This window comes from Cucurbita moschata, unplaced genomic scaffold (genome assembly GCF_002738365.1).
Source record: "Cucurbita moschata cultivar Rifu unplaced genomic scaffold, Cmos_1.0 Cmo_Scf00017, whole genome shotgun sequence".
Lineage (NCBI taxonomy): Eukaryota > Viridiplantae > Streptophyta > Magnoliopsida > Cucurbitales > Cucurbitaceae > Cucurbita > Cucurbita moschata.
Window position 1 is genome coordinate 2,839,958 of NW_019268533.1, and position 21,274 is coordinate 2,861,231.

The following is a 21,274-nucleotide window of genomic DNA, read 5'->3' on the forward strand; positions in this document are numbered from 1 at the left end:
TTTTTTTTTTTTTTTTTTTTTTGTTCTTACTCACGTGCTTCTCAGTAAAATTCATACAAGATCACCTAACACGGGTTCTTTTATCAGACCCTTTTGCATTAGTATGATACTGTTCATTTTAGACCTAATACCCCCGTAAATTTACACTCAGTTCAACAAATAGAGATAGTCGTCATCGCTTGTGAACCTTTCTCAGGTCTAGCTAATGTGAGATTTTGGTTGTACTCTAAATAGCAACGTAGATGAAAAGCGTGTTCGGGTTCTTGAAAAAGAAAAATAGAAGATAACTTTTCGGGACCGAGAGTACCGAGCCTAATATATTGGAAATTTAGGGCCCCATAAAGGAGAAGGTAGTAGAGTAGGTGTAAAAAAGATAAAAGAAGGTATTATGGAATTTGACTTTGGTTTTGTTATTATTATTCCCCCACTTTACTTAGTGGGTTTTGCTGACGTGTTCACATATTCATACATCATCATCGGACAATATAATAATTTTTTTTAAATAATATATTTTAAATTTCTCGAGTTAATCTTTTGAGAATATGAGAATATTGAGTCAAAACGGATAATATCTACTAGCAGTGAACTTTGACTGTTATAAATAATATCAGAGTCAGACACCAAATAATGTGTGAATTGTGAGATTCCACATATGTTGAAAAGAGGAATAGAGGTGTGGACTCCAATATCTACTGATCATTGTTTCAAGATACTGTTGTTTTTGACATCTCTTCTAATTCGTCGATACGAGAAGCAAGGATGTGATAAAACAAAAGAAAAATAAAGGCAAATTGAGCTCGAGAACGCCAACTAGGCAGAAGCTGATCAATACCTAGACTCGATTAATTGAACCAATATTCAATTCAAATTTTGGGTGGAAAAAAAAAAAGTCGAACACCCAAAAGGGCACTTCGACCCAAGCCTATGTGGCTAATTTGGATTGATCTTACTAATCTCGGTTCAACTCGTTTTGATCTAATCCGAAACAAATTAGATATAAAATTTGAAAAATATTGAAAATCCGAGTAACGTATATAAAACAAAGCGAAGAGATTTGTATGCATGTGGGCGAATCTGCTACTAACCTTTTTCCTTTTCTTGAGATCCGTACATCCATTGTGGATAAGAAAATATTAATGTTTGTTTATTTATTTATTATAATTTTTTAATTTTTTATTTTTAGGTACATGTTAATCTCCCATTTTTAATTATTATTTTAAATTTTATGTCATTTTTTATATCAATAATTCAACATTCCCAAAAACTTAAATTATAAAAAAATTTCTCTCTTAATTTTAAATTTATTTTATTAAAATTTTAATTTTCTGATCATAAATTTTGGACTTAATTATTTTTTTGCCAATTTTAAATTTTATTAAAAAAAAAATTAAAATCACCCTTCGACTCTTTCGAGTGTCCCTCCAAATCTCTCCCAATATATTGGAGGGTAATTTTGAAATAAATTTAATGTTTGATTTTTACGCTTTTTAATTCTCATTAGATAAGATAAATTAGTTTCCAATGAGTGAATGTGGGAAGAATTCTACCCGAGCTTACGTAGGGTTAAAATAGTCAATATAAAAAATAAATTAATGAATTAAAGTATAGTTTAATTTGAAAAGAAAATAATGGAAGTTAAGATATAAAAAAACAGAAGTAGTTGAGATCATTTGTGGTATGTCTTCACCTAAGAGACTAAGAAACATAATTATGACCCATTAACTATCCCCCTATGTTTTTGTTGGCATATTTATCAACATTTCATGTGGGGCAAAAACTATACACATTTATAGAAATATATAAATTATTGATGCTCCCAATTTTGTCTAAGCGAGCTACTTCATGGTATATGCATGTGTCACAGTGAGAGTGAGCGTTTTGAGACGAGTGTCTCGGGCAACTTCCTTTGAAATGAGTTTTTGAAGGACAGTAACGGACGACATAGGTGTGTCGGTATTTGTAAGTGACATGACATGGGCACAGGAGGGTCAATGCCTCGATAGAATCAGAACTGATGGATGTTCGGGATGCTTCGATGAGATGAGCGACACGTGGGCCTGTTAGTGTGACTGATGTATGTTCATATTGTATTCTTCAAATTTTGAAGTGGATAAAGTGGAGAAATCTTCAATTTTGTTAGTTGAGATCGAAATAAAGGAAATGACGTTAATGTCCTTATCAAGATATTAATATAATAAATGTATGTGAGTTGTTTTTTCTCTAGAGATATTGTTATTAGTTGTGATAAATGTTAAAACATAGCCAAAAATATTTTTGAAATAGATGGAGGAGGAAAATGAGAGCGACTTGAAGGAGACTTGTAGAGTAAGCATTGAATGAGTGTAGCTAAAAACAATTGGATGGGAACAATTTATAATGAGCGTAAAACTTAGTGGACGATGATCGTGACGATATGATAAGATCTATGGTTTTTAATGAATTAAGCCTGTTGTTAGGGGCTCGGCAATGACTGATGATGGTGGACAACAAAGATGGGTTGCAGTTGTTGGGGGCGATCGATGGTAGACTGTCAATGATGGTTACTAGTAGCAACTATGACGGAAGTTGATGTAGAAAATTTTGTGAGCATAGTGTGAGGGCATTTTAGTCATTTTATATATAAATATGAAGATTTAAGAGGGATTGACGGTCAAATTTGGGAGTCATAGTGTGAGGATATTTTGGTCATTTTCATATATAAATATGAAGATTTAAGAGGGATTGACCGTCAAATTTGGGAGTTATAGTGTGAGGGTATTTTGGTCATTTTTATATATAAATATGAAGATTTAAGAGGGATTGACCGTCAAATTTGGGAGTTATAGTGTGAGGGTATTTTGGTCATTTTTATATATAAATATGAAGATTTAGGAGGGATTGACCATGACGATATGATGAGATCTGTGACTTTCAATGGATTGCGCTCGTTGTTGAGGGCTGGGCGACGACTGACGATGGTGAACAACAAAGATGAATTGTAATTGCTGGGGACGGTCGACGATCTTTACTAGTAGCAATTATGGTGGAAGTTATAAAAAAATTTGGGAGTCGTAATGTGAGGGTATTTTAGTCATTTTCATATAATATGGAGCGAAATTCACGGTTAAACGGTGAAAAACCTTTTTTTTTTTTTCTAAAATTTAATTTCAATCTTAATTTATTTTAATTATTTAAAAATATTTGACAAAGTTAAAGAAAAAGAGTAGTATTGAAAGGGACATGTTTAGGTCAGCGGTAATAAAAGATAATTTATTTTATATAAATAATAAAATAAAATTGAACTAATTTAATAAATAATTTCAACCAACCAAAAGTTTGAATAATGACCTTTGAAAATACAAACACACTTAGGTTTGCTCTTTTATGAGAATGATGGATTAAAAAAAAAAAAAAAAAAAAGTTAGATACCAACTAACCCTAATTAAAAACGGTCGTATTCGACAGGTTTGACTTGATGTTCGAGGTAGAAAATTCAAATCACACGATAAAAACATTCTTTTTATTTTAAGAAAGTTCGTTATATGTTATAAACGCTCTCGAGATAGTTATAGAGGTGTTCATATGACTCGATAATCAGACCAATCTAGACTACTCACCCGACCCAAATATAATCATAAAAGTTGGGTTGGGTTGACTTTCTGAAAAATAAAAAATTCAGTTCCGTTTGTGAGTTGACTTTTTTGCTGGGTTCTGAAAATAGGGTTATAACATAGCCCTATCCAAAAAAAAATTAAGAATATTTAACGTTTGTAATCGATGTTAGTGATGTGTCGTGACTTGTAAATGTTTGATATTTGAATTTTATGAGATTTTAGCTATCGGATCGACCAACCCAACTCGAACATAGAAGGTTAGATTGTGAACTCTATTATGATTGCTCCGATTACTAATCCAACTAACGTAGCCGGGACATACACCCACCTAAATGGTTGGTTTTAAAAATTTTAAATATAAAAGCATTAATTTTCCATTAAATTGCACATTTAAAATATTTCATATGATTAAAAAAATGTTATTAATCATATTTTAAAATTGATACATTGACTAGTTGTCTAACGGTGGGGCCCACTCAAACCCTAAACCAAGATATTTGAAGCACAATTATTAATAAAATAAAAATAAAAATAATATAATTTTATATAATTATGTACAAATTGTGCAAAATACAATATTGTATTGCCTTTAGTGATTGGGACCAACTCACCTGTCTATAATATAATCTACTTCTATTATTTTCTTTTCCTAACCATCCCCAAATAAATGCATTAAATATTTATTTTTTAAAAAATTTAAATAAAATGAATTTATACGATTCACCGTATAAACAGTTCTATTAATCTCATTGTATGATTTGAGTCGTTAGACGAACACGACTCTCCACAATGGTATGATATTAGGTGTCATACCAATCGAGAGAGTATTCCTTGATTATAAACTCATGATCATTCCCTAAATTAGGGGATGTGGGACTTTCATTATCCAACATGAATGTCTTTGATAGCTGGTTACCGTGATGTTTGACCAATTTCTCGAAAGTTTCTTTACTTTTTCGGTAATAATCCAAGCCCACCGCTAGGAGATATTGTACTATTTGGATTTCTTTTTCGAGTTTCCCCTCAAGGTTTTTAAAACGCGTCTGCTAGGGAGAGATTTTCACACCCTTATGAAGAATGCTTCGTTCCCCTCTCCAACCAATGTGGGATCTCACAATTTACCTATTCGAGGCTCAACGCCTTCGCTGGCACTCGTTCTTATCTACAATTGATGTGGGATCTCACAATGGTTGGAGAGGGGAACAATCATTCTTTATAAGGTTTTGAAAACCTCTTCCTAATAGACGCGTTTTAAAAACTTTTAGGGGCAGCCCAAAAAGGGGCAAATATCTAGTAGTGATAGGCTTGAGCTATTACACTTCCGGTGCTCTTGAATTAAAAAAAGTCCAATAATAAATTTTTTAAATTTAATTAATCTAAATTTTTAATTTTATAAAAAATGTTAGAATAAATTAGAGCTCAATTAATTTTTTTAAATTTAGCCTTATTTTAAATACATTAATAATTTAAATTAAGACAAATATGACATGTAGGTTAGATAAGGAAGGTGTCATTAATTAATTAATATATTATTTTGGCAGGAAATATTTGGACATTTGAAAAAAAGAAAAAGAAAAAAAATGAATAAAATAAAATTAAAATAAAGGAAAAAAATATCATGTGCCTGACACGTGGCCAGTTAGCTATGAGGATGTACAGCTAGATGGCTCACTCCATCAGTTCTTTCAGTTCATCCTCCTCTCTGCTTTTCCTTCATCCCTTTCCTTCGTCCCTCAGAAACTCTGCAACAAATCCTCTCTAAGAACCCTCCATTTTTCTCTCTCCTCTTAAAAAATCTTCCGGTTTCTTCTTACTATGCCGTTGATTTCTCCTGGTTCACAGAGTAGTAGCAACAGCCTGAAGGGATTCTTCTCTGATCGGTGATTTCACGATTTTCCGATGGGTATATGTACTTCAAAGCCACCACCGAAGCCGAATCCGTACGCTCCGAGAGATCCAGATGGGCGGATTGATCCATCTCAGACGCCTAAATCGGCGCCTACTCCTCACCGGAAAGATGATCTTGTCTCCGGGAAACAATCGCCGTTTTTCCCTTTCTACAGCCCTAGTCCGGCGCATTATTTTTTGAAGAAGAAGAGTCAAAACTCGCCGTTGCCAGCGGGTGGGACTGAGAGTACTACCTCCACTCCTGGTAGATTCTTCCGGCGCTCGTTTGCTCCTCCTTCTCCGGCTAAGCATATTAGGGCAGTGCTAGCGAGGCGGCTTGGAAAGAAGGCGGGTTCTACGGCGGCGATTCTGGAGGAAGGCGATGAGGAAGGCGGGATCGAGTTGGATAAGAGATTTGGATTCTCGAAGGAGTTCACTAGTCGATTGGAGGTCGGGGAGGAGGTCGGGAGAGGCCATTTTGGGTATACTTGTTCTGCAAGGTTCAAGAAAGGCGAGCTTAAGGGTCAACAAGTTGCTGTTAAAGTTATTCCTAAAGCAAAGGTTAGAACAATTCCAATTTTGAATTTCCCACATTCTTTTAAACTCCTCCAAATTTGGATGTCTCTAATTCAGTACAGAATTAGTGGGCACTACTGATTTTAGCACAGGATCTTGTTTGAAAATCATAACCCACTTGCTTTTCTCCTTGGAGAAGCTAATTCTGGCTGAGTTTCCTCTCAAAATCGACAAGTTTAGGCACAGTTTCTCGAGATTCGCCTTGCGCATTTGATCTTTCTATTATAATATAGAGTTTGGTTTTGAATTTTCCTCTTCGTGTCGAATTCAGTAGTTTTCCATAAATAAAATAGTGTTCACATAGTAAAGTGTTCAACGATTCTGGTCGATTAATACTTTTAGCAATTAAATAACAGCTTACTTTATCTTGAAATACTTCTGCAATTGAGAGTTTATGCGGCAGACGCGCAAAGGGGTCAGCTTATACGTCTTTTCTGACCTTTGAAGTCAATGACGTGAATCATCTGGACCCACCAGAGGAACCCATATTTGGATTTCCACTGTGTTAAACTCAATTAAGGAAATATTATACACGAAATAATATTAAACTTGCCACTTCGAACCAGTTTTCCTCCCGGATTTTCTGGGAATTGAGCTTTTCACTGTTTGAGATGTGACATTCTTTAGAATTTGATTGAGAAGTAAATAGTTGAAAACGTTCTTGGCCTCCAATGGGTTGTTGGTGCTCATTCTTTTTAGGAACTACTATGGCCATTTTAGCATCTTCTGATGTTGATGTCCTAATGATAAAAATCCTCGGGTCAGGTTAATAAATAAGGGAAATAAGTTTAGGTCGGGGAATAGAGTCAAAGGTGAAGAGCTGACTTAAACTTAGTGCTTGTGAAATCGATAGGCTTAGAACTCACTGTAAGCTGACTTTGAACTATCGGGAGAGGAGAGAATATGTGAGACTTGAAGAAGAGAGAATTTCATATGCTCAACTGTAAAGGTTCTTCAGATAGCGTTACCTCGTTCAAGAAAAGAGCTACTGAATGGACTTGCAAGTCGTCCAAGACAAGGGTAAGAGAAGCCGAGTTAGAGAGGTGAACGAGGAGTACTAGTTTTCGCTTTCATACTCTTCAAGTCATCAAATGTGAAAGAATCATGTATTTTACAATTGTTTGATGTTCATGCTTTGTGGACTATAACTGTGGTTTTGGCATACTCTGATATCCATACAGCTGACATTTGAATTGGGTGGGCACTTAGCTATCTGGACTCTTTGGAGTTGTTATTTACAAATCTTTTGTTCAGTATTCAGATTTCCTTGCTCATTAATCATTCCCTTAGTTGGATAATGCATGATGAACATGCTCGATAGCGTTATATTTTTCCTTGTTTGATGGCAAGTGGGAAGATCAATTCTGAGGATCACATCTAAATAAGAAACACTCGAGTTTTTGTAAATGTGGCACTGGCTTAGTTGCAGTGACACCCCTTACCTAGGATCTACGACGAGTGGCATGCCTTATACAGAATCAAGTACTTTTTGACCTCATTTTATCCCGTGATTTATTTTTGATTGAGAGGATTAACCTTACGCACTAACCATGTTTATGGATGTATGAACCTTTAGTCTTGCTCGCTACTAGAAACTGATCGTGTTTCATTGTTCTTTCATGCTTATTTTTTTATTGTTTCGGTGTTATCAAACGAGCCTTCTTTAACCAATGGGATTATTTAATTTTTCTTCTTCTTCCTCTCTCTCTCACACGCTCATGACTTGTAAACCTTGCTTTCTGTAATTTCCAGATGACAACAGCTATTGCAATTGAGGATGTGAGAAGGGAAGTAAAAATATTGCGAGCCTTGACCGGACGTACCAATCTAGTACAATTCTATGAAGCATTTGAAGACCATGATAATGTCTACATTGTAATGGAGTAAGCTTGGAGCTCCTCCTTATACTTTAAAATTGTCATTTTATAGCATCCTCAATCAGCTATGTATCTTTAGAATCCTTCAAACTTTCCTATATTGTTTAGGCTGTAGATTTTGTTTTACAATCTCATAGACATTACTCATAATGACTTATGTGGACATTCAGGTTGTGCGAAGGAGGAGAGCTTCTAGACAGAATACTTTCAAGGTAGTAATTTTGGTAACAAATATTAACTTAAGTATGTTTTTTAATTTTTTTGACTTGCATTATTTGTCTCTGATAGAGATTGTATTGATGTTCTTTAGAGGTGGAAAGTACTCGGAAGAAGATGCAAAAGCTGTCATGGTTCAGATATTGACTGTTGTTGCATTTTGTCATCTTCAGGGTGTCGTGCACCGAGATCTGAAACCCGAGGTTAATCATATTCTCAAAACTTTTGAAGTAAATTTCATTGATAATGGCATGGAATGTTTATGAAATACATTTAGCCACAACAGCTCAATCAACCTTGAGAGCGTTGTGTGAAAACTAGTCACGCAAGAGGCTTGTTCCCTGTCTTCCCATATCTGAGCCCTCACCAAATAACCCGAAATGTCAAAACTGTATGTGTTTGTCTGATTTGATATTAGATGTAATGCTACATGTGAGATCCCACGTCCGTTGGGGAGGAGAATGAAACATTCTTTGTAAGTGTGTGGAAACCTCTCCCTAGTAGGCGTGTTTTAAAAACCTTGAGGGGAAGCTTGAAAGGGAAAACCCAAAGAGGACAATATTTGCTAGTGGTGGGTTTAGGCCGTTACAAATGGTATCAAAGCTAGACACCGGGCAATGTGCCAGTGAGGAGGCTGAGTCCCGAAGGGGGGCGGACACGATGCAGTGTCAGCAAGGACGCTGGGCCTTGAAGGGGTTGGATAGTGAGATCCTACATCGGTTGGGGAGGAGAACGAAACATTTTTTATAAGGGTGTGGAAACCTCTCTCTAGTAAACGTGTTTTAAAAACCTTGAGGGGAAGCTCGAAAGGGAAGGTCCAAAGAGAACAATATCTGCTAGTAGTGGGTTTGGACCGTTATACGGCCTCTTATGGGAACCGGATCATTGGTAATATATTTCCTTTTTAGTTCTTTTTAGTTAACTTCTAGATGTTCAATGGCATAATTCAGTAGCAAAATTATCATTCTATATCTCCTCCTCTGTATAAAGATATATAGAAGTTTTTTTTCCCTTTCTCATCTGTCTCTCTTGTGTCATGGCTGTTTTCTAGGTCCCATCCATCTTGCCTTCACCTTTTCTTGTAGTCAATTGTAGATGATCCCGATGAATATTTCGTTTATTTTTTGTTCTAATAATTTAAATTTCCCAGAATTTCTTGTATACATCTAAAGACGAGAACGCCCAGTTGAAAGCCATAGACTTTGGGTTATCTGATTTCGTCAAACCAGGTTCATCTTATTTTCCATGTTTTTGCTGTTGATTTCTCAAGTACTAGATGGTGCTCTTAATATAATTTTGTTACTTATAGACGAAAGACTTAACGACATAGTTGGAAGTGCATACTATGTGGCACCCGAAGTTCTCCATAGATCTTACGGTACAGAGGCCGATGTGTGGAGTATAGGTGTGATTGCATACATTCTTCTATGTGGTAGCCGTCCATTTTGGGCTCGGACCGAGTCAGGAATTTTTCGAGCAGTCTTGAAAGCTGATCTAAGTTTCGATGAAGGTCCATGGCCTTCATTATCTTCTGAAGCAAAGGACTTCGTCAAGCGCTTACTAAACAAGGATCCACGCAAACGATTGACGGCTGCTCAAGCACTAAGTAAGCTCCTGTCTTCCCCTCGTACGACGTTGACTTGCTTAATATCCTAAATCTTCTGCAATGATATGTTTGCAGGTCATCCTTGGATCCGGAATTACAACGGTGCAAAAGTTCCTATCGATATCTTAATATTCAAGCTCATGAGAGTTTATATGCGGTCATCGTCCTTGCGTAAGGCTGCTTTACGGGTGCGTAGTTGTATGTTGTAGGAAGGGAATGCTTCTTTTTCCTTAGTTTAAATTTATTTGTGATCCCATATAACTTTAAAGGCGCACTGTTTGCAGGCTGTATCCAAGACATTGACGGTAGATGAGCTCTCTTATTTAAAGGAACAGTTCGAACTGTTGGAACCAAATAAAAATGGCTTTATAACTCTGGAAACAATTAAGATGGTTTGTTCTCTCTTTCTCTCATGCACGTGCACACACGAACACAAGAACGAAATGAACGGTGTAAATTCATTGTTGTCCTCTTATTTTGAACAGGGTCTCGCGAAACATGCAACCGATGCCATGAACGAGTCCCGTACGCTCGATTTTCTTGCAAATGTAACTTTTTGCTGCTTTTCTCCCTGTGCAACAAGCTGTATTTAGGCATATGCTTACAAAGCTTGTACAATGCCTACTGACTACTAATTAATGACTTCTTCCATGACAGTTGAATACACTTCAATACAGAGGAATGGATTTCGAAGAATTCTGTGCTGCTGCATTGAGCATCCATCAGCTCGAAGCACTGGACCGGTGGGAACAACACGCTCGTTGTGCATACGAAATTTTCGAGAAGAACGGAAATCGAGCAATCGTCATAGAAGAACTCGCTTCTGTAAGTCGAAACCCACATTCAGTTTCATAATATCTGCAAACTTTGTCATTCTTATCTGGTCTCTTTCCTGAAATGTCATCTCTACCTGGCTGTTATCAGAAGTGTATGTTAATGTCGTCGTATCTTGTCTCAAATATCTTGTCTCAAACATTGCAGGAACTCGGACTTGGACCAGCCATCCCACTCCACGTCGTTCTGCAAGATTGGATCAGACACACGGATGGGAAGCTAAGCTTCCTTGGATTTGTGAAGTTGTTGCACGGCGTGTCGAGCCGATCACTAGCAAAGGTGTCGTGAACGTGTTATAGCCGATCTAGGCGTGGATTATCCGAGTACAGAGTAGTAGTTCATGAGCGGTATTGGTTGGATGTGAAAAGGGGGCCTTAAAACACCAGAAAAAGCATGGAAGCATAGCAGAAAAGTTGTAGTTTTGGAGCATATTTATGAACTTACTTCGCAGAGCCAATTCTTTTGGGAGCTGTTTGGATCATTCATTTCAAAAGAGCGCTATATGAACAACTTCCCATGAACGTTGACTTGAAGAAGTTCCACTATAAATGAAGATGTAATTTAGTATTATTGTTCTTATTCTTTTCTTTTATCAGATAGTGTGATAGCATTGCCACTCATGAAAGACACTATTAATACACAACTTTCAACCATCTTCTCTCCACTTTCTTTCATCTCTAACACTCATTTCTTTTCAATTTATTTTATGAATACACTTACTTGTCCTTCTGTCGGTGGAGAATTCGTTCACAGATCGTCGCTATGTTGCGTCTGACTCGTCCTCTAAGTACCCTAGGAAGGTAGAGAGTGTGACGTTACACACACTTCCCTTTGATTGTCTCCTATCCTTCTGTCGGTGGGGAATTCGCTCACAGGTTGTTGCTATGTTGCGTCTGACTCGTCCTCTAAGTACCCTAGGAAGGTAGAGAGTGTGACAATATACACACTTCCCTTTGGTTGTCTCCTATCCTTCTGTTGGTGGAGAATTCGCTCACAAGTTGTCGCTATGTTGCGTCTTACCTGTCCTCTAAGTACCCTAGGAAGGTAGAGAGTGTGACAATGTACACACTTCTCTTTACTCCATAAGTTTTAATCATTTCAGTGACCCAAAATTGACTAAAAATACACTAAGGCTAAGCCTCGCTTATACACTGAGAAAGAACATCGATAGGAAAGCTCTGTTATGCACCAACAATGACTCCTCTTTATCTTTCTCGTCGCCTACCTTAATCGTTTACTAGCTTGAATTAATTCTATCTCTTTTTTTTTTTTCTGGGTCGTCAAACTTGCTAAACACCCTGTAAAGAGCAAGAGCTTCGTTCTTTCAACATTTAAACAAGACCTCTCAACCGCCTGTTCAAGAAGGAAATCACCAACGACTCTCTGGATAGAGTGTGTTGGTTGTAGCAATTGTTTTGGATTTACGTATTGTTTTTATAATAACTAGTGATTAGTCTCGATTTGATAACTCAACAACGAGACAAGGCTCGATATCGAGAGAAGAATAGATAAGAGGCCCACTAGTAACAAGACTAGATTAGACTGCCCCGAGCTTATTTTAAAAACTTTAGCTTTGGCCGGGAAACCATGATGGGAAAACGTATAAATTAGGATAACTCTGAACCTCCTTCCCTTTTGTCGGTGAAACCCTAGCCCTCATCCATCTCCGTTCGCAGTATGCTCCTCAATAGACCCCATTGTTACCGCTCAATATCCACTCTATGCTCTCCCGCCGACGCTCTTCTCGCCGACAAAGCCATCGTCTATCTCCGGCGCCACCCAGATCAGCTCGCCATTCTTTCCTCCCACTTCACTCCCCAAGCCTCCTCCAATTTACTCCTAAAATCCCAATTCGATCAAAATCTAGTCCTCAAATTCCTCGATTGGGCACGTTATCAGAGATTCTTCTCCTTCCAATGCAAATGTCTCGCGCTCCACATCCTCACTCGCTTCAAACTCTACAAGACGGCGCAATCCCTAGCTGAGGAAGTCGCGGTCAATACGATTGATGAAACTGGCGCTGAACTCTTTCAATGCCTGAAGGATTCGTATCATCTGTGCAATTCCAGCTCTGCGGTAATCGATCTTGTGGTTAAGTCTTGTTCTCGCGTTAATTTGATTAATAAGGCTTTGAACATTGTTAATTTAGCGAAATCTCATGGGTTTATGCCGGGCGTGCTTTCTTATAATGCTGTTTTAGATGCTGTAATTAGGACTAAACAATCGGTTAAGTTCGCGGAGGGGGTTTTTAAGGAGATGATAGAATGTGGTGTTTCCCCCAATGTGTATACATATAACATTTTGATTCGCGGGTTTTGTGCTGCTGGGAATTTGGAAATGGGGTTGTCTTTTTTTGGTGAAATGGAGAGAAATGGATGTCTGCCAAATGTGGTTACTTATAATACCATAATTGATGCTTATTGTAAGTTGAGGAAGATCGATGAGGCGTTCGGGTTGTTACGATCCATGGCATTCAAAGGCTTGGAGCCAAATTTGATTTCATACAATGTGGTGATAAATGGGTTGTGTCGAGAAGGACGAATGAAGGAGACGAGCGACATTCTCGAGGAGATGAACAAAAGGAGATATGTTCCTGATGAGGTGACATTGAATACACTTATAAATGGTTACTGTAAGGAAGGTAATTTTCATCAAGCACTTGTGTTGCACGCAGAGATGGTGAAAAATGGTTTGTCACCGAACGTCGTTACTTACACAACTTTGATTAATAGCATGTGCAAGGCTGGTAATTTGAATAGAGCTATGGAATTTTTGGACCAGATGCGTGATAGGGGACTACGTCCGAATGGGAGGACGTATACTACATTGATTGATGGATTTTCTCAACAGGGACTACTAAACCAAGCATACCAGGTTATGAAAGAAATGATTGAGAATGGATTCACCCCTACAATTGTTACCTATAATACTCTCATTAATGGGCACTGTATCTTAGGGCGGATGGAAGAGGCTGCTGAACTCCTTCAAGAAATGACAGAGAAAGGTTTTACACCCGACGTCGTGAGCTATAGTACGATTATTTCAGGTTTTTGTCGGAATCGAGAATTGGAGAAAGCTTTTCAACTGAAAGTAGAGATGGTGGCTAAGGGTATTTCTCCTGATACAGTAACTTATTCATCATTAATTCAAGGTCTTTGTGAGCAGAGAAGACTCAGTGAAGTTTGTGATCTCTTTCAAGAAATGGTAAGTGTTGGCTTGTCTCCTGATGAAGTTACTTACACATCCTTGATCAATGCTTACTGTACTGAAGGCGATTTAGATAAGGCTCTCGGGTTGCACGATGAGATGATAAAAAAGGGGTTCTTACCTGATATTGTTACCTATAATGTGCTTATTAACGGATTAAATAAGCAAGCTCGTACAAAGGAAGCGAAGAGGCTTCTGCTAAAGTTATTATATGTAGAGTCTGTGCCAAATGAAATCACATATAACACTCTGATAGATAACTGTAACAATTTAGAGTTCAAGAGTGCGTTGGCTCTTATGAAGGGATTCTGTATGAAGGGTTTGATGAATGAAGCAGACAGAGTTTTCGAGTCTATGCTTCAGAAAGGTTACGAACCCGACGAGGCAGTTTATAACGTCATCACACACGGTCACAGTAAAGTTGGAAATATCGAAAAAGCTTACAGTTTGTACAAGGAAATGTTACGATCTGGATTCGTTCCCCACTCTGTGACTATTATGGCTTTGGGTAACTTACTGTTTGCTGAAGGAAAAGATGTAGAGTTGAATCGAGTTCTTGAGTACACGCTGAAAAGCTGTAGGATTGCCGACGCCGAGCTTGCGAAGGTACTTGTTGATATCAACAATAAAGAAGGTAACATGGATGCAGTTTTCAATGTGATTAAAGATATGGCTCACAGTGGCTTACTACCATACAGTTCTGCTCACTTGAGGACTTCAAGAATAAAGTGAAGAACTATTTAGTAATGTCAAGAACCGATCTATTGAATATCTTGAGAAGATGAAGATAGAATGGAAGTAAGCATCATAAGCTTATGGCTTCCCTTCGTTTGCCAGAGATTTCAGGTGGTTGGCTATTCTTCTTTCTACCATCTTAATGCCCCGAGAAGCGATAAAGGAAGAGAGACGACGCGTGTAACGGTCAAGTGGAAGAATTGATGTTCCATCTGGCTAAAACCGACGATGGCTCCTATGACCCAAAACTCAAAATGAGCCACGAGAAGAGCTGCAGCTGGAATCGTCAAGAACAGGAAGAGCGTGGACAAAGGGAGTCGACAGACAAAAGGTTGGTGGTGATGAAGGGGAGGTTTAAGAAGAAATGCACAAATGGAATTGAACTGTTCGTTCTGTTTTTCGTGTTTTGAATGTATAAGGTTGATGGTCGATTTAATCATAGTTTAATTAATCGTAACATTTTTTACACGGGTTAGAAGTTCGAATCCTTCTTTGATGAATGACAAATTCATTTATTTATTTTTTCTTATATTCTTATAGAAGGTAGAAAAATTCATATTTTACCTTATTTATGTTTTATTTAACTCATTTTATTTTCATTAGTCAATATTTTAAAATATTTGAGTTTTGCCCCCTAAACTTAAAGTACGCTAGTTAAATAATAAATTTAGTTCGGAAACTTTTTAATTCGTAATTTTTGTATCTATGGAAATTAATATTTTAAAACAAATAAATTTTTAAATCTCGACTTACCAAAATTATTATTTTTGTTTTTACCCCTATATTGATGTATTTGTAATGAATTTAAATTTGAAGATACATTTATTGAAATTGATATTAAAAGTGTGAAATTTGTTTTTTAGGGAAAAAAAATCTTTTTTTAGTCAGTTTTGTGCTCTTACAATAATAATAATAATAAAAGAGTAATAATAATAATAATAATAAAATAGTAATAGTCATAATAATAATAATAAAATAATATTAAGAATAATAATAAAATAATAATAATAATAGAATTGCAAATTCACATCTCATCCGTCCCGCCGCCGGGTTGATGCTAGAACAGAACTCATCGACGACCCGCTTCTTTTCGAACCCGAATGTTCTTGATCCCCAAAAATCAACGGATCTACTCTTCGAGCGGGAGATTTAGGGTTTAAGATTTCTTTCATACAATCTCCCGGAATCAATTTCTTCGATTTCGAAACATATTTCCGCTACACGCTTCATAATTGGCTCAATCTTTGCGTTCAATACAGCTTCCAGTGTGCACTGCCCACAGATTTTGATATTCTGCGAGGCGCTGAAACATGACTGAGGTACTCATTTCTTCAAATTCTTTTTTTTTTTTTTTTGCTAAACATTTTTTCTGGATTTCTTGCTTATATTTACTGTTTGATGAACTTCAAAGGATCTCGAGCAGCTAAGCTACTCGATTTCTTTCCATGTCAAAAATTCACATGGATATTCAACCGTATGTGTAATATAATTCTGGCCCCATCTTGCAGATGTAAACTTTGTCGCGAAATGTTATTGTGATTCAAAGATTGGCATTTTCCTCTAGCTTTTTGCTGATTGATTGTTTGGTTTTTATCTGACTGCCTGATAAGGCAATCTTAATCCTCAGTCCAACCATCAAGCTTTTGTTGAAGTAATAAACCTTGAATCAAAGAAATTAACACCTCGTTTTACAAAATTCGGATCAACGAAGAGATAATACTACAATTAGGCTACCTCTTAAGATCAAAGATATAGAAGCAAGACTTGAAACTTTGTTCTAAATTGAGTCACTCCACAATCGAACTTGATCGAGACTTGATTGAATGACTTGAATGCAATCTACCACAAGAATTGTTTGAAACTTAAAAATGGCAAAATGATGCTCAAATTTCTAAAGGTGAAAGTCCACTTGAGAGTTCAATTTCATTCCTTAAAAATCTGCTTTTTACGTACAAATTTGTGGGTATTTATAGTCTCTCCACAAAAGAAACTCCAAACTCTTCAAATGCCCACTAAATGAAGTTCGTGGCCATGATTGGTAAGTTACTCTCCATTACCCTTCAAATGTCCACTAAAAAAAGAAGTTAGGACCATTTTGACAAGTAACTTCCCACCGTTTTGCCCCCTGCAAGAAGTTATGGAATTAAAATAATAAATAAAGTTTTCAAAGAAATAATCAATCAAGTGCTATGTATAACCTCATCCTCCACTTCAACCATGCAAATATTCACTTCCGAAACTCCAAATTGTCCTTCCTCAATCGAGTCAACTTATAACTCATGAAAATGAGGTTGAACCGAGCCTATCCAATTTTGTAGATGAATAATGAATAATGAATGTTTGTTGAATTTTTTTGGTCTTGGATCATGTAATAGGTCCAGTTGAAACATTTGGAACACGTTGATCCTTATCACTATCTGTATTGCTTATTAAGTAAACTTCGCTGGTTGGTTGATCTTTTTGTATTGATAAGAGGGGGGAGGGGGGGAGAGAGGCAAATTATTTGCCTATTTTATGTTCTTACTTTTTTGCTTCTTTCATTAGTTTTGGAAAGCATTTATAATGTGTAGTTCCGGAAAACTTTTGCATTTGAGAATTGAAATATTGCTTCTCGTTTATGTTGTGGTTGTGATGCCAGATCGGTTTTCAATTTTTGGTACAAGTTGTAGTTTGTTTCACGTATACATTTATATGTACGTCTACATGCTACGTACATTGTGTGTGCATATTCACTTTCCATTAGGATCTTTTTTATTTTAAATTGTTGTTTGGGTTTTGATTCACATTTTGGGATTGGCATCTGTTATCTTATATTTTTTATATTTACAGTGTTTGGAAGTTCAATTGTGCGGATAAACACATATTTTAGTTACAATGATTATCTATGAAAGCAGGACTGCTAAACGTTGTTTGTTTTATCCCTTCCACAGTATTGGGTTAGCCAAGGTAACAAATGGTGCGACTTCTGCAAAATATTTATTTCAAATAATCCTTCCACAATCCGAAATCATGAGCTCGGAGAACGTCATAAGGACAATGTTGCCAAAAGGCTTGCAAACATGAGAAAAGAGAATGCTGCCAAGGACAAGGAACAAAAGGAAGCAGTACGCGCGGTTGAGCAAATTGAGGCAGTAAGTGAATAAACTTTCTATTCGTCCCATCTTTGTGGATGACCTAGAGTATATTGGTATGCATCTGTTTTAGTTTTCAAATCTTGGTCGCTTGGTTCAATTGAGAAGTATTAATGTAAGCCTTAATGTACTCAAAATCATGAATTCTCATGTCAGCTTTATTGTAGATAGGGATTGGGTTAAAGACATAAAGTTAAACTATCTGCTTGCTTCGCATCAGTACTGCAAAGGAACCAAGCTGTTTACATGCATCCTTAACCTTTAGCTCAACGAAGGTTAGCTTGTGGTTATTGAATTAGTGAATTGTGAAAGATGAATATAGTTTCTGCTTTGAACTTGACCTGTTAATTTCATGTAGTTTTTCTAAGGGTCCTTAGTAACTAGTAATTGTACATAAGATTCTTACTGCGAGTATATAATATGAGCATTTGAGTCTGATGTACGCGCCTAGTAAGCATCGGTAGTAGTGTGCTACTGTAACTAATTTAACGATCGAGTATCTTATCCCTAAAAAAAAAAAGATCCTTTCTGAGTATGTTTGTCCACTTATGAAGCTAGCCTGCCAATCTCTAGCAACTTTCTTTTCTAGTGAGTTCATTTTAATGGGGTTGTGATATGTATACTTTTATCAGTGATAAAGAAGAGACATGAAGTTGCTGAAACTTTAAATAACAGGGGTAAGTGCGAAATACATGAAGATCACATAGGAGGAAAGAGAGTCCTCCGAGAGTATTGCCTTAGTATATTCATTGTGTATGAGCAAGTTTGTGCTTGATCAATGAACTTTTATATTCTTACGTTGTTAATTTTTTTTCTCAATGTGGCAGAAAGCTAAGCGTAGTTATCAGAAGGACATAGCAAATTTCCGGGAAGCTAGAGATTCTCATGCACTTCCTGTTGATGTTCAAGAAAATGAAGAGAGTAAGTACCGAAGTGTTGCAATTTTATTAGTTTTCAGAAATAAGCGTCTATATCTCTCTCCATAACTTTATGAAAATAAATGTCTTGTATTGGACAATCTGATCTACCATTGATTTCTGTGACAATCTGATCTACTTGAGTGAAAGGTCCATGTAATTGGTCATAATACGTGCACATTTATTAGCATGAGTGTTCAATAGATAGTCAATAAATTGGGCCTTTTAGGGAACATGACACATTGTTCTTTTAAGTTCTAACCACTAACGATTTCAGTATGCTTGCTTAATTATTTTCTGCTTTAGTTTTGTTCCTATGTGCTTTTCTTTTCTTTGGCAAGAAACATGATATTCCCTTAATAAGAAACGAAGAAAGAAGGGGACGGGAAGACGAACATCTTATATTTGATCTCTTTGATCCATCAACTTTTCCGTTTGGATAATTCTTTTTTTACACGTTGTGAGCCTGTAACTGATCGTTATCATTTATTATCGTTTTGATCTTTAGCATTCTTCAAACTGATACAGCTCTCAATGATAACAGAATGGGAGCTTGACAGCACTACAGGCTATTATTACAATGAAAGCAATGGTTTTTACTATGACTCAAATTCTGGCTTCTACTACTCTGATGCTATTGGTACTGAAATGGATTTTGGGACGATGAACTTTGAGCTCTCATTTTTCTTTTATGTTTTAGAATACGAGTATTCGCTGCTTACCAAGTTAAATGTCTGCAACAGGCAAGTGGGTAACACAGGAAGAGGCACATGCTTCGCCTCAGTTCTTTTTGAACTCCAAACATAAGAAACCAGTTTTAGAGAACCCATCATCGGCCTCTGCAAGTGCAGCAATAAAAGACAAAAATGTGGATAAAGGGGAAAGCGGGCCTCCGCCTGGGTTGGTTGTTTCAGCTTCTTCAAAACCCAAGCGATCGGTTAAAGGCGCTCCTTCATCGATTGCTGTTGGTAAGAGGAAGAGGCCAAATGAGAAGCAAAAGGTCATATCTGAAGAAGAAAAAGCTGCACTTAAAGCAAGGGAGGCTGCAAAGAAGAGAGTTGAACAGAGGGAGAAGCCACTTCTCGGCCTTTACAAATTGCCTTGAAATTGGCCGTTGCTCTCAAGTAAATTTCTCTACCATCTCAAGTTTGCAACATCTCCGCCCTCTCCCACTTGTAAACTGATTTCTCTCTTTATTGTTATATAGATTACTTAACATGAGCTGGAAGAGCATTACTGTATGGAACTTCCCAAAGCTTTACAAGTTCTTCTATCACCTTGTTGTTCTTATATCTTGCTGCTTTATTGTGGGGTTTACATGCATTCATTCGTCACCAGGAATATGATATAGTCTGTCTAAGATTTGCTCCATCCATGTATATGCTTGGTTCTCTGAAACTATGAGAATCATTTGAGGGAAGAAAATCCATGGTCAATCAATTTGCAGGCATGAAACGATCTTGCTTTTTCGATTGAGCAGAATCGTGTACTGTCGAAAGCACATGGACGTGAAGAAATCTCCCTAGTATCGGCTATGGCGGTAACTTCTGTTCAGAAACCAAGGGCTTATACAAGGTGAAACAGCAGTTAAAAGAGGAAAAACAGAAGAAGCTGCTTATACATATTGATTGACAATTAATTCAGCCCTTGCCTGGTTTTTCTTTGTATTCACAGGATAAGTGAGAGCATGAAATCCATCACAAAAGGACTTCAACTGGTTTGTGCCGACTTGTTATATACAGTAATGTTAGTCATCAACCAACCCCATGTTTTATATTCTGCATTTTCATTTCTGTAACATTCAAACTCCTTGCCTTGAATCTTAAGGCTTTGCATTTGTGTTGTAATTTTCAAGTTCATTCATACTAATCCTCATTCAGGTAGCAATGGTTGATCAAGTACTTGAGATTAAGCTGTGAATTCGTATCTTTATAGCTCTACTCTCAGTTGATGTGAATATCTATAGGCTTTTTAAGGGTTATTAAATATAACTGCTTAATGTGCATGGCTTTCAGTATAGATCATCAATCAAAGAAGCATACACTTTTAGACTTTTAGAAGTTCATGATTGTTCACACTTACCGCTAGGAGATATTGTTTGTTTTGGTCCAATATACCGTCGTCAGCCTCGCGGTTTTAAAACGTGTTTGCTAATAAGAGATTTTTATATTCTTATAAGGAATGTTTTATTTCCTTCTCTAGCCCATTTGGTTTGATACCATTTGTAACAACCTAAGTCCACCGCTAGTAGATATTGTTCGTTTTTGTTCTTTACGTATTGTCGTTAGTCTGACGGTCTTAAAATGTGTATGCTAGGGAGAGATTTTTATATTCTTATAAGGAATGTTTCATTTCCTTCTCTAGCCCATCTGGTTTTGATACCATTTGTAACAGCCCAAGTTCACCGCTAGTAGATATTGTTCGTTTTTGCTCTTTACGTATTGTCGTTAGTCTGATGGTCTTAAAATGTGTGCTAGGGAGAGGTTTTTACACCCTTATAAAGAATGTTTAGTTCTCCTGAGATTTCACACTAATTAATACTTGCTCAGAAAGAAACAATTAAGACTCAATTGAGACTCGAAAATAACCAATAATCAATAAGAAGTCAATTAATAATTTGCCATTAATAATTTGGAAAGAAAAATGGTTGATTGGTAAAATGGAAAACAAAAAAAAAAAAAAAAAAAAAAAAAAA

General features: G+C 36.7%; 3 protein-coding genes across 6 annotated transcripts; all 3 read left to right on the forward strand.

The window, feature by feature from the left end:
* The first annotated feature begins 5,492 nt into the window (after positions 1 to 5,492).
* On the forward strand, positions 5,493 to 11,253 carry LOC111455116 (CDPK-related protein kinase-like). The gene is made up of 11 exons (XM_023096655.1): positions 5,493 to 6,041; positions 7,809 to 7,939; positions 8,104 to 8,145; positions 8,244 to 8,352; positions 9,300 to 9,378; positions 9,459 to 9,755; positions 9,831 to 9,943; positions 10,040 to 10,147; positions 10,241 to 10,303; positions 10,413 to 10,580; positions 10,737 to 11,253. The coding sequence occupies exons 1-11, from the start codon at positions 5,493 to 5,495 to the stop codon at positions 10,875 to 10,877; spliced, it is 1,800 nt and encodes a 599-aa protein (XP_022952423.1). The 3' UTR covers positions 10,878 to 11,253.
* Positions 11,254 to 12,220: 967 nt separating this feature from the next.
* On the forward strand, positions 12,221 to 15,000 carry LOC111455115 (pentatricopeptide repeat-containing protein At5g39710). The gene has a single exon (XM_023096654.1). The coding sequence runs from the start codon at positions 12,267 to 12,269 to the stop codon at positions 14,526 to 14,528; it is 2,262 nt and encodes a 753-aa protein (XP_022952422.1). The 5' UTR covers positions 12,221 to 12,266; the 3' UTR covers positions 14,529 to 15,000.
* Positions 15,001 to 15,545: 545 nt separating this feature from the next.
* LOC111455563 (zinc finger protein ZOP1) lies at positions 15,546 to 20,513 on the forward strand. Of its 4 annotated transcripts, none has more exons than XR_002712605.1 (7): positions 15,546 to 15,850; positions 17,462 to 17,662; positions 18,490 to 18,583; positions 19,124 to 19,219; positions 19,323 to 19,703; positions 19,787 to 20,154; positions 20,254 to 20,513. XR_002712605.1 is itself a non-coding variant. In XM_023097273.1 (6 exons), the coding sequence occupies exons 1-5, from the start codon at positions 15,842 to 15,844 to the stop codon at positions 19,682 to 19,684; spliced, it is 762 nt and encodes a 253-aa protein (XP_022953041.1). In that variant the 5' UTR covers positions 15,546 to 15,841; the 3' UTR covers positions 19,685 to 19,703; positions 19,787 to 20,513. The 4 variants fall into 4 exon arrangements, 2 of the variants coding, with proteins under 2 accessions (XP_022953041.1, XP_022953042.1); XR_002712606.1 differs by having other exon boundaries at positions 20,027 to 20,154; XM_023097273.1 differs by having other exon boundaries at positions 19,787 to 20,513.
* The last annotated feature ends 761 nt before the right edge of the window (positions 20,514 to 21,274 follow it).